A 15,301-nucleotide genomic window follows, 5' to 3' on the forward strand; every position below is an offset into this window, starting at 1 on the left:
AGTCGATCGGTTCCTCACATCCTCGTCTCAAGCTCTCTGCTAGTCTCTCAAAACTCATAATGCATCCCTTCATCTTCTCTGGCCTGGCTTTGGCTGCAACTTTAGTACGACCTGTATACTCCATAGACCTCCCCGACTACACCGGATTAAAGACATCCCAGAATGGCAGCGTCTTGACGGTGACCTTTCACAATCCTTCGTCTCCTATCAACTTGTGGAACCTGGATACTCAAAACGATTTGACCGATTTGGTATCTCGCCTCCAGGTCAATAACGAAACCAAGGTCGTTATCTTCAACAGTGACGTTCCTAGGTTTTTCATGGCCCATCTAGATCTCTCCCTGCCTGAGCTGGCAGATCGTAAGTGCATCCAAAAACTCCGATTGAAGTTACTCTGAGTTCCATGATACGATAAGTCAAACCCCCCACTTCCTGGCACCCCCCTGTTTCTGGCACCCACAAAAACGATGGGATCACAACCCAACCTCCTCATTACTATTAACTATTGATCCTCAACCACACCCACTACAATACAACTGCCAGCCTCACTAGGGCATTCAGAGTCGCTGGATTCAGCCGTAATAACCTCCTTTTCACCCGCTTCGATTTGAGCCCGATGGATATCCCTGATGTTCGCAAACTTCGTGTTGGGATCGATCTGAACAGTCTTCCTCTTCCTAACTGCAGCGTTGGTAACTTGAGCCCTCAGGTGAGCCAGCTGCTGCTGGGCAGCTGCCAGTTGCCAGGCCTGCTCTGTGAAGCCTTTTTTCACCTTCCTGAACAGCAGCCGTTGAGTGCTGGTATCATTGTCGAGTTGGTGTATAAGTGCAGTTGACCGCTGAGCTCTGCCAGCTTCCTGGGTGTCGACCAGACCACTGCAGAGGAAGCAGAATCCCATGGCTCAACAGGGTAGTTTGTTGACCATTATGGCATCGCTTTTTGCCCGACTGGTTGGTTTGGGTGTGGTGGGCTTAGCAGAAGGCTCAGGTAATACCATAGGGTTCATCAGGGGCTTAACCATCGCTACAGGGTGTAGACCAGTCCACTTCCAACCACTTCTGATGTTCGAGACTGATAGACCAGCAAGTCGAGCCTTCTGGTAACAGTCCAGGAAGTTCCTTTTACCTATAATGGTAGAGTCGTTCCATTGAGACAAGTAACCGAGCTCCTTCCGATAGGCTGACTTAACAGGGCTGAAGACAGACTGGTCAAGTGGCTGGAGGACATGAGAGTGTGGTGGTAAGAACAGTAAATGGATATTGTTAATATAGCAATTCCACATGAAGTCTGTCGTCGTATGACTCCCATGCCCATCCACAATCAACAGTCGAGCCTCGCCCTCAGCCTCGGGCATAGTCTGTGGGATAAACACCTTCTCTAACCATTCAATGGCAGTTAAGTCTGTAGTCCAGCCATTATCTGTTGCTGTAAACTCCCACCCATCGTATGGAACCAGATGTAATGGAAACCACTGTTGTTGGACCGTCTTCCTTGAAAATGATAAGAGGACGAAGTGCCCTACCCAAGGCTGAGATACACTCAATGATAGAGACCCATGCCCTCGACCCAGGTTGTTTCTTGCGAACAGACGTCGTCTCAGCCATGCCCAGCACTAACCCATTAGCTCCTGACCCTCGAGGATGCCAGTCTCATCCATATTATATCTGTTGGCTGGTTTGATGTCCTTGATCTCAGGGATAGCAAGGAACTTAAACCAGTTCCTAATGACCTCAGTAGATGCCCCATTAACGCGTCTAGAATCGATGGAACGACTTCTCTGAACCTTAATGATAGGGTTCCTTCTCACGAAGGCATAGATCCAGCCTTTTCCTAATGGTTTGGTATCCCCAGCAGCAGCCAGAACTCGCTCTGCGAATTCCTTCACCTGTTGGTGCGTTGGTGCGAGGCCCAGCGAAGCCTGAATGCGAACCCATTGTGCCAGCTTACTCTCCTGGTCAGGAGACAGCCTCTGCCAGTCAGCAAAAGCCACTTTCCTAGTCTGACCACCTTGGAGACGTAGTTGGAGGGTTGATCGTATCCCATACTCCAATGAGGCTCTCTTTTGACTCTTGCCGTTTGAGATGTCCTCGAGAGCCTGACGAAGCTGATCTTCGGTATATTGAGGCATTAGATATAGAAGAAGGTATGTGCAAAAAATGAGCCCATTTGGACTCGAATTGAAAATGTTGTGATAAAAGGAGGTTGGGGGTGGGCATTGCGTTGTGGTGGATTTTCGCGTTTTTGTGGGTGCCAGAAACAGGGGGGTGCCGGGAAGTGGGGGGTTTGACTTAACTGACATCTTGAAGCTGCATTTGGCAAAGAATTTGGTACTCTCATCTACAACGTCTCTCAGTTGCACCAAGTCACCATCGGCGCTGTAGAAGGCCGCGCCCGCGGTGCCGGCAACGAGTTCCTCGTTTCTCTCGACATGCGCTTTGCCACAAAGGCGGAGAGCCTCTTCGGCCAACCCGAAGTCGGAAGTGGCTTGTTCCCCGGTGGCGGTGGCAGCCAGTTCCTCCCGGGCCTAATCGGCAGAGGCCGCGCCATGGAGTACGTCCTGAGCTCTAATGACATCACTGCAGAAGACGCCGCGAACATCGGATGGATCAACAAGGCATTCGACACCTCCGCTGAAATGTACGGCTACATCGACAAGCTCGCCCAGCGCTTTAGCTGGTTCCCTCTATCAGCTCTGAGCGGCGGCAAGAAGACGATCAACAGAGCTTCGGCGCCGTCGCTTGAGCAGGTCATTGAGGATACCAAGGACTTCTTCCAGCAGCAATTTGATCCGGAGGCGCAGGCCATGGCCAAGAGGTCGGCGTTGCTGTCTCGCAATGTTTCGGCCGTGGACTTGGAGCTGAACTTGCCTGAGACGATTGCCCGTCTTTACACCTAAGGGGGGAAATCAGTTTGAACGGACTGTGTTGTGAGAGACGCTTGGGACTTTGCCTACCTCAACTGTGTTGTTCATATCTCAGTGGCGGAAATTTCTTCATGTAGCCAGACTCTGGTAGATTGGAGTATTGGTATGTAGTTCATCAAATCAAGCCGCTGCTTAGTCTTCATTGCCCATCACCTTGGAATAGTCTGTAAAATTTTGTCTCCATCTCAATCTCAACGTCATCTCGCGCTAGGTTTGAATAAAATAACTTCAATACCCAGTCTCCATGATTTTATCTGTCGTGATTTGATATCTTGGATAACGAACGTCAGCCCATGAGGATTTCTCCCTAGGTTGGGATTATCGTGACTATGCAAAATCCCAATAGAATTGCGTATCGGAATATGTGTCCCCAAATTTGCAACTCAAAGACAATTCTAGGTCAACAAAGTAGATCCTGCTCTGAAGGTTAAGGGGATAACATTGGATTCTTTTGGCCAATTGGCGCGCAGATATCGATTGGCTTGAACAGAGCTTTGTCCTGCTGTAATACGCGCGACCAACTCGGGCCCTACGACTAATACCTCCGACTCAGCTGCAGTCAGCGTCAGCTGAAAATGATTAGTGAACGCGTCGCATTGGGCTGATAGAATCGGACCAATGCAAGTTCCGCTTCCGCATTCGTGTATCGCCGGCTACGGGGCGCATGCCAGACCAAGATAAGTCGTAATTTCGCAAATACTTTTCATTCATTTTGAAATAACAAATCTTGGTCGAATGTCTTGATTTGTGGACTGGTGATCGGATTGGTCAGCGAGTTTTCGACTCGGCGCCGGCTTTCCAAGCTCTTCGATGACTGCAAGGCCGCAGTCATGAACGATGCAGCAAAAACAAAGTCTCCGAGACAAGGCGTCGTGTGAACCAATCAGCTGGTATTGGCCGCTACTCTGAGAGTTTGCCATCAGTATAATATAACCCATTGGCTCTGCTGACCGTCGCTGCTTCCTAGAGGTTTGCAGCATTACGTTGGCTTCCAAGATACCCCTTCACCTCGTTATATCTATTTGAAGCATCATCGAATCAACATACCCAGCTTAGACTGTGTCACATAACAACGCATCCGTCGCATTCATTTACTCTTCCACGAAACCGACCCAGCCTAATACTATAATTACATCACGACGCTGCTATGACATTTTCCCCAGAGAAGGACATACCAGATCTGGCCGGTAAGGTCATCATCGTCACAGGTGGCAGCAGCGGTCTCGGCAAAGAAAGCGTTATCCAGCTGGCGAAGCATAACCCCGCGGCAATCTACCTCACAGCCAGGACAGAAGCCCGTGGTAATGCCGCCATCAAGGAAGTGGAGCAAGCCGTACCGGCAGCAAAGAACAAGATCAAGTACCTCGAGCTAGACCTAGGCTCCTTCGCCTCGATCAAGAAGTCCACCGACGCCTTCCTCACCTCAGCCGACCGTCTCGACATCCTGATGAACAATGCTGGTCTGATGGCTACACCACCTGGCCTGACAAAAGATGGATATGAGGTTCAGTTTGGATCAAATTACATGGGTCCGGCTCTATTCACCAAATTGCTACTTCCGATCCTCAAAAAAACTGCCGAACAGCCAGGATCCGATGTCCGCGTCGTCAACTTGAGCTCAGAGCTGTTCAAACAAGCGCCTTCGGAGGGGATTCTCCTCTCAAAGTGCAAGACCCCACTCGACGACATCTCCAGTCTGGCTCGCTACGGCCAGTCCAAGCTTGCAGACTACTACCACACCCGCACGCTGAGCCAGTTATACCCCTCCATCAAGTTCGTTGCAGTGCACCCTGGAGTCGTAAACACCGGTCTCTTTGACGACTTCAGAAAGAGAAGACCCTGGGTCGGCGGAGTAATCAGCGTACTTGGGTCGATCTTCCTGACCGATGTCCACGCGGGTGCGCGAGCTCAGCTTTGGGCCAGCACGGCTGCGAGTGCCAATGTGAAGAGTGGCGGCTTTTACAATCCGAAGTTTAAGGAGTATAAGGAGGCGAACTTGTACGACGATAAGGCGGCCAAGGAGTTGTGGGATTGGACTGAGAAGGAGCTTGAGGGCCATTGATCCCGTTACTCTGGACTTCTGAATATAGGCTCCTTTGCAATTCTGGCCGGGCGATGGACTGCTTGAGAGATGGAAAGCAACTCATGTCACGTTCCCATCTCATCAATTGCTTGGAAGCGAAGGATAATGTTGATGTAATGTAAGAAGGGTTATAATTAACTACAGATCGACACAGCCATGATAGTCTTGCATTCGTTTCTGAACGATTTTCCAGGAAATGATGAATCAATTTGATGGTCCTCTCTGTCCATCCACGTTAAGATTATGTTTGTGAGATTTTGATGTGGCCTTGCTTGATTTGACCAGTTATTGTACAAATCGTGAAAAGCATCACCTTCAACTCTGATATGTGTTTGATGCTACCAATAATCATCAATACCCTCGCGTTCCATCATCGAGATCATGACGCCACTTTCTTGACACTCTTGCCACGAGCAGCTGTCCAAGCCGAGTGTGCCTTGAAGCATTTCAGCCACGCGATGCTCAACTGTGGCGGACCGAGGCGCTGTAGAGCTAATGCGTAGACAAGTGGCTGGAGCGACCATGCGCCGCATGTTTGTGGCTGTGCCAAACTTTGGGGAGAATTGTTTCTCGGTTTCGGCCTCGGATGGGATGGTGCCTTCATATGCCCAAGCTACTTGTAACTTGACCAATGTACATTTCCCAAAGTATGTAGATTGGTGAGCAATCATGACTTCCCAAGAGCTACAATGAATCCGTCAAACCAAAGGCAACTTGCGAGTCGGGAATAATATGGCGCACGCCACCCCTCTTCTACCGCGAAGTACTTAGCGCATCATCACAGCTAATTAGCGTGAGACTCGCCCATTCCTTCGAGACGTCAAACGGGAAGGAAAAGGGTCTGATCTCTGCATTGCTCGAGCTTCCCTCCGCATTGCCAATGGACAGACAGCTTCATCCTTTGACGTCATCGCGAGCATAATCTGACAGTCTGACATCTAGCTCTCAACGAACCAGCTCCTTGTGCCCCTCACCTCATCATCCCTTCTGAGTTCTCTCAGGTACTTGTGTTGTGTCTCATCGCCCTGTGAGCCTGCGAAACCGAATGGTGGCGCTAAGCAATAAGCACTGCCCCCAATGGTCTACTCAGCCGCAGGCAGCCAGCAGATCTCCCAAAGTTCGAGGTCGAATCTGACGGTAAGAGCTTTGGTTCGCCTGAGCTTTCACATGCACCTTACTTAAAACCAGTCGTCATCCCTCGTTTCCGCTGCATGAAGTGTTTATGAAGATTAATCTATCCGTCAACTCCCATTGCGACCTCACAGTTCACGATAGAAAACGGGATAAGAAGACCCAATAAAACCCCCCACGAGAAAAGACACGAAATACGCACCATGGCTGCCCCAGCAGTTCACAGCCTGCCCCAGGCCGGAAACTCGGTCGGCATCTTCCCGCAATTGACGGCACGCCAGAGCGAGACCCTCGTGCTCAAAGAAAAAATCCTCTCCATCACCGGCGACAGCTTCGATATCAAGCTCGCAAATGGCCAACCGATCCTCCGTGTGCAGGGCAAGGCGCTGTCCATCTCGGGCCGCAAAGCAGTCTACGACATGTCGGGGAACCATCTCTTTGATATCGTAAAGGAGCACCTGCACCTCCACACTACGTTCGCGGCGCAGGATCCCAAGGGCAACAAGATTATGGAGGTCAAGAATAGCTTTGCGCGTGAGTTTGCTACCCTTTATCCCTGTCTTACCCAGCGCTAGTCAGCCGGACGAGAGCAAGTAGCTAATCATGTGGGTTGCGCCAGTCATTGGCTCAAAAGCTACTGCGACATTCGTTTCGCCGCAGACAGGGAAGACGGAATCGCTCGAGATGAAGGGCAATTGGCTGTCGACACAGGCCGATATTGTTGACACGAATACCGGCCAGGTGCTGGGGCGGATTGACAGAAACATGCTCCGGGCGCGCGACTTCTTCGGCGGCAAGCAGACGTACGCGCTCACGGTGGCACCGGGGGTCGATATGGCGCTCATGTGTGCCCTGTGCATCTGTCTGGACGAGAAGAAGAATGACAATAAGGGTTAACGGAGAGGCGTGGAGAGGGAAGCACTTTTCTTGTGCCCTTTATGATTAATGCGTTTTTTTAAAGTCATTGCGATTGATACCTAGTTGAAGAGAGTCTGACATGTTCTGAAAATCAAGTACTTCTTTCCTATGGTCGCCATCCTTGCAGCAAGAATATGTCACAGCTTCGACAGACCCCGGCAACACTGCAACAGGCAGCAAGGGAAGAGAAAGGACGTTCTTTCATGTTCTCGTTCCCGCAAGACAGTCAGATCCCAGGTCCGTCGTCTCATGCTGCATTCATAGCATTCATATAATGTTACGGACCCCTTTCATCGGCTCGGTTCGGTCCGGAGCCCAATCGACAACGTTTCACCGCGATGAAGTGCCGATGAAAGTGCTTCACACAGCCGGCATGCCACCCCGAACAGCCTTCCCCGCGCATTTCCCCACAAACAAACGCCTGGGTCCGGGGAACTTTTACCTAGCGTGCTTGATCGGGATGTTTGTCTGCGAGTAAACCCAACCACGCGGTTCCTTTGTGGATTCCGCGAGGGATGTCAACATCAAATGGTGATCGAAATGGCACTAACAAGCACACGAGACGAAGACAAGGACCGCTCTGCTCGGCCACCGATGGCCCGAGCAGTCATGCTTTCAGGTACGAGGGTGACGCGACGTAATCTGCTCGGTGTGGATCATGCGAATATTTCAGACTACAAGATCACGCCCACAAGCCGAGGAAATTGGAGCCGGGATGATCATCTTCGTCGAGTCTTTCGTTCTGAGAAGAAAGCTTGCTGCTTTGCACTTTTGAAACATCGTTTCGGTCACTTCTGCCGTAGCATTGGGTTCAAGGAGTAGCAATGGCCGTCTCACGTTTGTTGCTGGCGTTCGCAGCCAGTGCCGCCGGTGTCGTCGCTGGTGTGTCAAGCAGCAACTCGACCACGAGGTATGAGACCAAGAGTTCCCATCTCCCACGCAAGGAGCCCACCCCTGACTTCAAGATTTCAATCAGAAGCTTCTCGGCCAAAGGCATCGCTACTGGCACGACAGCACAGCTCCAAACCGAGCCGTTCGCCCCATTCACGTTGAGCCCGGAAATCCCGCTGGCCACCTTGGATTACGGAGCCGAGAGAGCGGGTTATCCGATCTTTGAAATCTCCGCCCTCAGCGCCCCGGCCCAGATCGAGGTGAAGTACACGGAGCACTTTGACGGGCTCGATCACCCGTTCGGCGACGGGCCGTACACCTTCTCCAATCAGCTGAGCAACAGCTTTCGCGTTGAGACATTCAACATCACGTCTGTCGGCTGTGTCCAATCCCCACTCATTCAAGGAGGGCAGAAATGGCAATCCATCAGACTTTTGACGAATGGCACTGTCTCCTTCTCGGGCGTGGGCTTTGAGGCGACGATCGATACTATCGAGCCAGAGAAACTCCCGGGGCAATTCGAGAGTGACGATGAGATCCTGAACGAGGTCTGGAAGCTCGGTGCTCGGGCAGCTACGGCGGCTTGCTTTGACAAGGGAACGCAACAGACAATCTGGGAGGTCACTGAAGAGAACGGGGTGTTTGCGCGTAGCACCAGACCCTCAGTGTCATACAAGGGCACATCGTGGAGCAACTATACTCTTGAGTTTGACACTAAGATCGAGAGGGGAGGGAGCTGGTGGGTAACGGTAAGTTCGGACTCATGGAGAATCCCGAGGGAACACATACTGATGAAATGTATAGGGAGGAGTCATTGCCGGCAATGGATACACCATGCTTCTCACCGGCGAGCTTCCCGCGTCGAGCACCTTCGCGAACGTCAACAAGACTCTGACACCGCCCAACACTATCTCGTTGGCGTACGGTCCCGACTTTGTGAACCAGACAACGCTCACGAGTTACTTGCTCGACGTCTTCAACGTGCCTTTCACAGTGAAGGAGAACGACTGGTACCGCATCAAAGCCTCCATGACTCCCACCGGCCACCTAGCAGTCTCAGTCAACGACACCCAAATCCTCAACATCTCGCGCTCCGACTACCCATGGGCTCTCAGCTCCGGCACAGTCTCCTACTCTGGATCCCCTGACTTTAGCGGCTCCTTCGGCTTTGGAGCGTACCAAGATCAAGCGGCCTACTTCAAGAACGTGCACGTTTACGACACCGCCAACGGCTCCACGCTCTACTCGAACACCCTCACCGGCAGCGCGGAAGACATCCTCGCCGAATACGGGACTCAAGCCAACAGCGAAGCCGCATGCCTAGACGGCCCGAAGCGCGACCGCCTCATCTGGCTCGGCGACTTTTACCACACGGCACGCATCATCGCCGTCAGCACGTCAAAGACGGAGCACGCTAGGGGTACCCTACAACTCCTGCTTGATTCGCAAATCGCAAACGGTCAGATGAACATCTCACCTAATCTAGGCTACGACCTCTCCTCTGTCGCCGATGCGCTAGCGCCGGCTGGGAGCTTCGGGCTGCAGGATTACCAGCTCCTAGGCATCATGGCCTTCAACGACCACGTGCGTTTGACAAACGACCTCGAATGGGCGAGATCAACGTGGCCGCAGTGGCAGAAGGTGCTGGACTGGCTTCTGCCGCAGATCAACTCCACGACAGGGCTGTTGACGTTCGATGGGGGCTTCGCGTTCACGGGGCCCGCGGACGGGGGATCCGCGATCGGATGCGAGGCCGTTCAAACTCTTAACGGTGCTGCTGACGTTGCTGATGCGCTCAATGATACGGCATCTGCCACGCAATACAGGGACGCAGCGACGTCGTTGGCGACCGCGATCAACGAGCGTCTCTGGAACGAAGAGGCAGGCGCATACGGGCTTTCGCTGGCTGATTTGGACGGCATCTCAGTGGCAGCGACTGCCTTCTGCATCACATCAGGCGTGGCAAACGCAACGCGCGCATCGCGGTCTCTTGCTGCTGTATCCCGCCTGAAGCTGGGACCGGGATACAAGGATACCTCTGCAGTGAGTTCCAACGACTCGAGCGTCAACATCTCACCCAACACCAATGGCTTCCTGCTGGAAGCGCTATTCGTCGGCAACGAGACGCAGGCAGCGAAGGAGTTGATGAAGAGTCTCTGGGGCGCGATGTTACCCGGCGACACGACCCCAGCGCAGAACAGGAGCGCGGTCGGCGCGAGCTGGGAGTACGTCAACGCTGCGACGCAACAGCCCGGCCTGGGCCTGTTCACGAGCCTGAGTCATCCGTGGGGCGGCGCCGCGACGTATGTGTTGACGGAGTGGGCCGCGGGGCTGCGGGCCGCTGCCGGTGTTGATGGGTTTGGGTACAAGAACTGGGTGGTCTCGCCTACGACTGGTGTCGAGATGGGGCTGAAAAGGGCGAGTGCCAAGGTTGTCACTGCGTTTGGAGGTGTGGTTAGTGTCGAGTGGAGGGTGCGTGATGGCGATATTGGTGTTACTATTCGGGCGCCTGTCGGGACGCAGGGACGGTTTGTTTATGGGAATGAGAGCATTGCGTTGCATGGGAGGGCTGAGTATCAGTTTACTGTTGACGCGTCGTTGGATAATGGTATTGTTTAAACTAAGGTAGCTCAGCCTACTAGTACTTAGCTCAATAGGGTGATGGGTCAAAGAGAGAAATAGAGATTGAGTGCTGAAGGCTTCTGCTACCCGCTTGTCTTGAAGGATATAGTTCTGTATCTGGTTTACTAACTAGCCTCAAGTCGTGACGTCGTGGATAGTAGTCGAGGTTTGGACGATCAGTCACGATGTGGTTCCCAGTCTGACGCGTCTGCGCCGTTTGGTCATAGCCGAGACACAGTCAGCGCTTGGTCGTTCTTAATGTGGATTCTCGCTTCGAATTGGCATCGACTGGCCTCCACTCAGGCGATGGGTCAATGAGACCAACTAGAGGTTGTATAGTGTAGCGGTTATCACTCCAGATTTTGATTGTATCAAAACTTCTGGTAACCCCGGTTCGAACCCGGGTACGACCTGGCATAACATCACATCCAAAGATGTACTCATTTCCTTTTGCATTTTTTAGACACCTGATGCATGAGATCAGCTTGGGTATTGACAATTTAAGTAGCAATCACGTACATGCACAATCAGTGCATTGCGGAGATAGCCCCATTCTCTTTGTGTTATTTATTGGTGAAAATTGCTGATTAATTATGCCTCCATTGCGAGGCTCAATTGCATGCCGTCTTGGTGTTTGTAGCAGGGGATACTAGGTAGATTCGAACACCTTAGCTGACGACTTCATGCTAGCAATGAACCGGCGATTGCAAATACGGGACTAGAACTATAGCAATGATGATCCCGAAGATGGCTTCCGTGGAACTTCACCTCTGTGATTTCTCAGCACGTCGTGAGAACGATGAGATGGAAATAGGTTCCCGGTTCTGATGGCCCATCACCGCTTACTTTCGGCACCTAATTCCGGCATCGGAGCTGCCAAACACAGCCCGTGCCCCGCCATTTCCCCTCAAACTCCGAACTCGAACCGCTCCACCTCCGCACTTCCCGGTCACATGACGCCGTGATTGATATCCCCCGTGTGAAGCTTTCCCCCTCCCTGGTGATGCGATAATGTCAATGTCCGCCAAATTTCTGAGAAGCAGCTTCGTTCCCGCGGTTCGGCGACCTTTTGTTACTTCTAGACCCGTCTCTTCACCGTTCAATCGCTCCCGCACAATGGCTACAAAGGAGTTCCTCTGCATCCTTCCCGACAAGCCCGATGCGCTTGCCCGGCGCTTGGAGGTTAGACCGTATGTAACCTAGTTGTGGAAACAGGTCTCTTGTGAGAGGCCGAGCGTAGTTCCGGGCTGATTGCTAACTTGTCTCAGTACGCATCTTGAGAATGCTCAGGGCCACAAGAGCAACGGAAAGATTGCTGTCGGTGGTACGTATCTAGGCTTCAGATCCCATCCCTCCTTCGGTATTTGTCACGATATTCGTGCTCATGAATATAATAGGCGCCATGTTTGAGAAGGAACACCCTGTCGAAGGCCAGACTCCCGGTTTCAAAGGCAGCGTGATGATTTACACCGTCAAGGACGCCGAGGAAGCCTGGGAACTCATCAGAGGCGACGTCTATGCTAAGAACGACGTCTGGGACCTCGAGAAGGCTCAGGTCATCCCGGTAAGCGAACGATCTGCTCCAAGGTCAAGTATAATTCTATGAAGAATCAAGCTAACATCAGATGGTCGATGTAGTTCAAGTCAGCTATTCGCGAGTCCTTGTAAGATCTTGATGTCCGAGTAGACGACAGGCTCATGAGTACCCAAGTTAGAATCCTAGCATGAGCACCAAGAGATGTAGCCCCACCGGGGGTAAACTCTTTTTTTCACTGTGCCGAGAGCAATCCTCTAGTAGCATATTGTGATCTCAACAGAGAACAGAGCATTAACATAGACCACCAAAGAGCCTTTTGTTGCCATTGTCGTAATCCATTTGTCATACAAATATTGATTACCGTAGATCATTATCATCTATCACCATCCCCATCAACAGATTGAATCAAGTCCTCCACATCCAACCTCTCCGCCAAATCCAGTAACGCCTGCGGAGAAAGACCGCCCATCCCGCTCGTATCAAAGATATCCCACCCAGCCTCCTCCATCTGGTCCAAGAATGACCCATGCTCTTGCCCGTGCCCGTGCCCATTATGATGCTGAGAATGGTGATGCGCCGCACTCGTCGGCGGCGGCGTCGGCGGCTCCTCGCCTACAGGCGTCAACGCGGACATGATGTGCTCCAACTGACTCAGCTCCAGTTTTCTCAGCGGCGCCACGAGACTCCCCTTTGAGATCATCTTGTCCAGCACGCACTTGATGTTCTCGCACCATGCATCATCGTGCAGGAGAGATGGGCTGATGACCCGGATAAGGTACAGGAGAAAGGCGGAGGAAAATGCGTCTTCGAGCTGAAAGGGGAGGAAGGCTTCGAGGAGGTCTTCGTCGCCGAGCACGCGAAGGGTTCGGAGGACGGTTTGCGCCGAGTCAACGCAGGATTGGAGGAGGGATGCGACTGGCGGTGTTAGGGAGACTGTTTGTGGGTGTCGCGCGTGGCTGTCGGAGTGTTCGATGTGCATGTGGAGGGCACACATGACCAGTGGCCGAGTTGTCAGGACGACGCACTTCTGGAATTAGTGATGGCACTGAAAGAGTGCGTAGATGTAAGGTACTTACGTGGTGATAGGATAGGATGAGTCGCAGTGCCATTCTAGAAGCGCGGCTGACTGAGCCTTGGAAGTGGGTGTCAAGGAGTGCGGTAAGGTCTCGTGATAATCTGGCCAGGTCCCTTAGGATAGACTGGGTATTGGGGACTAGTGAGCCATCAAACTCTTTGCCCACACCGTAAATAGCTAGTTACATCATGTCAGTAACCCAGTACTTCCGCTCACGTCATTTTATGGCCGAGGAACTCACTTGTAAGAATACGGGCCATTAGCCGCGATAGCCGTACATGGAGCGTCATGTTCAGTGCATCGAGGGAGTTGTCCATCTGTGAAGGAAGCTTGACAGTGATATCCTCGTCTCGAATTGACGTCGGCGCTCCCATCAAGGCCGAAAACTCTCTGTCCAGGGTATACACTACCCAGAAGACAATGTTGCAGCGTCGCGAATACTCAATCCCGACAACTTCTTCGGGCATGTGTCTATATATGCCTTCGACGATGCCGATTCTTAGCGCTTGTCCGATCTAGCATCACATTAGTAAACGACTCATCGCAACCTCTAGTGATGAGAAAGCCAGGACAGGAAGGAAGTCAGGGTCTTACATGCTGATACGCAGCCAGCCTCATATCCAAACACTGAAAATACAACGCAGCCAGAGCAAGCGCCTGGATAGCCGGAATCGTATCCGGATTGAGCCCTGATAGATCTGGCAACAACGACATGGCCCTCGCAGCATATTGTACCCCCGGCGGTGCCGTATGTGAAATACTATTCACAACAAATGCCTTGCCGAACGCCAGAACTAAGAGGTATTGTGCATACCACAGCCTCGCCGAGCTGGCCTTGCCCGCGGGGTCCTCGTACAACTCATGTAGGTTCTTAAGGAATGATGGCTCGTCGATTACATAGAAGACAGCGCCGAGGTAGAACTTGACCGTGTTAAAGAGGAAGAGGGCGTAGTCTAGCGGCGGGAGATTGGAGACGTCGGGGGTCTCAGTGGCACCTAATGGCGTCCATTGCATCCTGAAGGCGCCCTCGTGAGGGAGATGCCACGGGTCGGGGGCTGCTTCGGGTAGGCGTTTGCCCAGGAGGGCTAGCACTCGTCGGCAGAATGACCATGATGATGTTGGGCCCATGTACCCTGTGGACGTGTGGGTATTGGCTCAACTCACTCAGTACTAGGAAAAACGGCATGTGGCTTACAGTATCGTTCCCCGACCTTTGCAAATGTATAATCGTTGTCGACCAGCGGGTTTTGCCTAAACCCTGGGCCAAAGTCGCCATGATCTCCCTGATTTGAAGGGGCATCTCCTACCTCTGTATCCGGCTCGGATGCCGGAGGGCCTATTGGTTGTGGGCTGTCTACGATGTTGGCCGCGTCAATAAGACTTCTCTCGTCTGAGTGCACAAATCTGGCGACAAGAGACAATCACAACTCACCATGGCTCGGCGTCTCCAGCTGCCCGGCATTGTCTTCGCCCTGAGAAAGAGAAGTATGATGCGGCGTCGCATACGCATCCGCATCGGCATACCGACTCTGCACGTCCTCGACGTCGTCTCCTCGGCTGAGAGCCCTCGGCGAGCGGTCTGAGCCTGGATGCTCACTGTTCCGGTTCTGAAGTTCTCGGAGGTAACTGGAAAGTGGAGTCAGTCGTTGTTGTTTCTCATCCCGACAACTGCGTGCACTGCACGCGCACGGGTTCCGACAACTCACCTCTCCGGTACCGATATCCTCTTATCCTCAACAGCAAAGATGCATCTATGCTTCTTTCGATCGCAACGCGTGCAAGGCTGAGAGCCGGAGCACTTGACCTTCATTACCCGACATCTTTCGCAACTTTTCGTTGCAAGTCTCAGAGTCAGCCTTCACTCTCTCCGAACATCGGAACGCCCGGGCCCAGGCTCCCCCTCGAGCCCTTTCGCACAAGAAACGCACGCTTTTTGGCATTTTTTGGTCACTTTGTATTGTCCCTGGCTTAATTGCGGCATGGCGAACGGTTCTCGTGGGGCCAATTCGACGACTTCATGTCTCTTTTCCTCTCTCGTTTGCTGAACTTTGGGTAGTCTTCGCCGTGACTTTGCGACCATTTGATATGTCGGAGCAGGGTTCCGACAAGTTTTATATGTGC

At 52.4% G+C, this 15,301-nt stretch overlaps 6 protein-coding genes across 6 annotated transcripts; 5 read left to right on the forward strand and 1 right to left on the reverse strand.

Annotated features, from left to right (window-relative positions):
- Positions 1-59: 59 nt before the first annotated feature.
- On the forward strand, positions 60-2,896 carry HER10_EVM0009833 (uncharacterized protein; the record flags this gene model as incomplete). The annotated part of the gene is made up of 3 exons (XM_035479306.1): positions 60-305; positions 358-364; positions 2,364-2,896. The coding sequence occupies 3 exons, from the start codon at positions 60-62 to the stop codon at positions 2,894-2,896; spliced, it is 786 nt and encodes a 261-aa protein (XP_035328382.1).
- A 1,174-nt stretch (positions 2,897-4,070) lies between these two features.
- Positions 4,071-4,985, forward strand: HER10_EVM0004468 (uncharacterized protein; the record flags this gene model as incomplete). Its single annotated transcript, XM_035474112.1, has 1 exon — positions 4,071-4,985. The coding sequence occupies one exon, from the start codon at positions 4,071-4,073 to the stop codon at positions 4,983-4,985; it is 915 nt and encodes a 304-aa protein (XP_035327901.1).
- Positions 4,986-5,999: 1,014 nt separating this feature from the next.
- HER10_EVM0001997 (uncharacterized protein) lies at positions 6,000-7,214 on the forward strand. The gene is made up of 2 exons (XM_035471728.1): positions 6,000-6,671; positions 6,757-7,214. Exons 1-2 carry the CDS (start codon positions 6,341-6,343, stop codon positions 7,032-7,034), a joined length of 609 nt encoding a protein of 202 aa, XP_035327650.1. The 5' UTR covers positions 6,000-6,340; the 3' UTR covers positions 7,035-7,214.
- Positions 7,215-7,879: 665 nt separating this feature from the next.
- Positions 7,880-10,565, forward strand: HER10_EVM0000871 (RhaA is able to hydrolyze alpha-1; the record flags this gene model as incomplete). Its single annotated transcript, XM_035470638.1, has 3 exons — positions 7,880-7,965; positions 8,032-8,695; positions 8,751-10,565. 3 exons carry the CDS (start codon positions 7,880-7,882, stop codon positions 10,563-10,565), a joined length of 2,565 nt encoding a protein of 854 aa, XP_035327558.1.
- A 955-nt stretch (positions 10,566-11,520) lies between these two features.
- On the forward strand, positions 11,521-12,411 carry HER10_EVM0004647 (uncharacterized protein). Its single transcript, XM_035474283.1, has 4 exons — positions 11,521-11,758; positions 11,837-11,892; positions 11,966-12,132; positions 12,207-12,411. The coding sequence occupies exons 1-4, from the start codon at positions 11,580-11,582 to the stop codon at positions 12,234-12,236; spliced, it is 432 nt and encodes a 143-aa protein (XP_035327916.1). The 5' UTR covers positions 11,521-11,579; the 3' UTR covers positions 12,237-12,411.
- A 67-nt stretch (positions 12,412-12,478) lies between these two features.
- HER10_EVM0010648 (fungal specific transcription factor domain-containing protein) lies at positions 12,479-15,206 on the reverse strand (the record flags this gene model as incomplete). The annotated part of the gene is made up of 8 exons (XM_035480101.1): positions 15,109-15,206; positions 14,887-15,009; positions 14,613-14,806; positions 14,376-14,534; positions 13,775-14,313; positions 13,422-13,695; positions 13,182-13,357; positions 12,479-13,129 (listed from the first exon to the last, which is right to left on the reverse strand). The coding sequence occupies exons 1-8, from the start codon at positions 15,159-15,161 to the stop codon at positions 12,479-12,481; spliced, it is 2,169 nt and encodes a 722-aa protein (XP_035328452.1). The 5' UTR covers positions 15,162-15,206.
- Between the last annotated feature and the right edge of the window lie 95 nt (positions 15,207-15,301).

This window comes from Colletotrichum scovillei, assembly GCF_011075155.1.
Source record: "Colletotrichum scovillei strain TJNH1 chromosome Unknown Contig00010, whole genome shotgun sequence".
NCBI classification, from domain to species: Eukaryota; Fungi; Ascomycota; class Sordariomycetes; order Glomerellales; family Glomerellaceae; genus Colletotrichum; species Colletotrichum scovillei.

Excerpts from the sequence above, each read along its gene's own strand:
- HER10_EVM0001997 (XM_035471728.1), top strand. The coding sequence starts at position 6,341 with ATGGCTGCCCCAGCAGTTCACAGCCTGCCCCAGGCCGGAAACTCGGTC. Across the intron at positions 6,672-6,756 it reads GGTCAAGAATAGCTTTGCGC|TCATTGGCTCAAAAGCTACT; the intron begins GTGAGTTTGCTA and ends GGGTTGCGCCAG.
- HER10_EVM0004647 (XM_035474283.1), top strand. The coding sequence starts at position 11,580 with ATGTCAATGTCCGCCAAATTTCTGAGAAGCAGCTTCGTTCCCGCGGTT. Across the intron at positions 11,759-11,836 it reads CGGCGCTTGGAGGTTAGACC|TACGCATCTTGAGAATGCTC; the intron begins GTATGTAACCTA and ends AACTTGTCTCAG. Across the intron at positions 11,893-11,965 it reads CGGAAAGATTGCTGTCGGTG|GCGCCATGTTTGAGAAGGAA; the intron begins GTACGTATCTAG and ends TGAATATAATAG.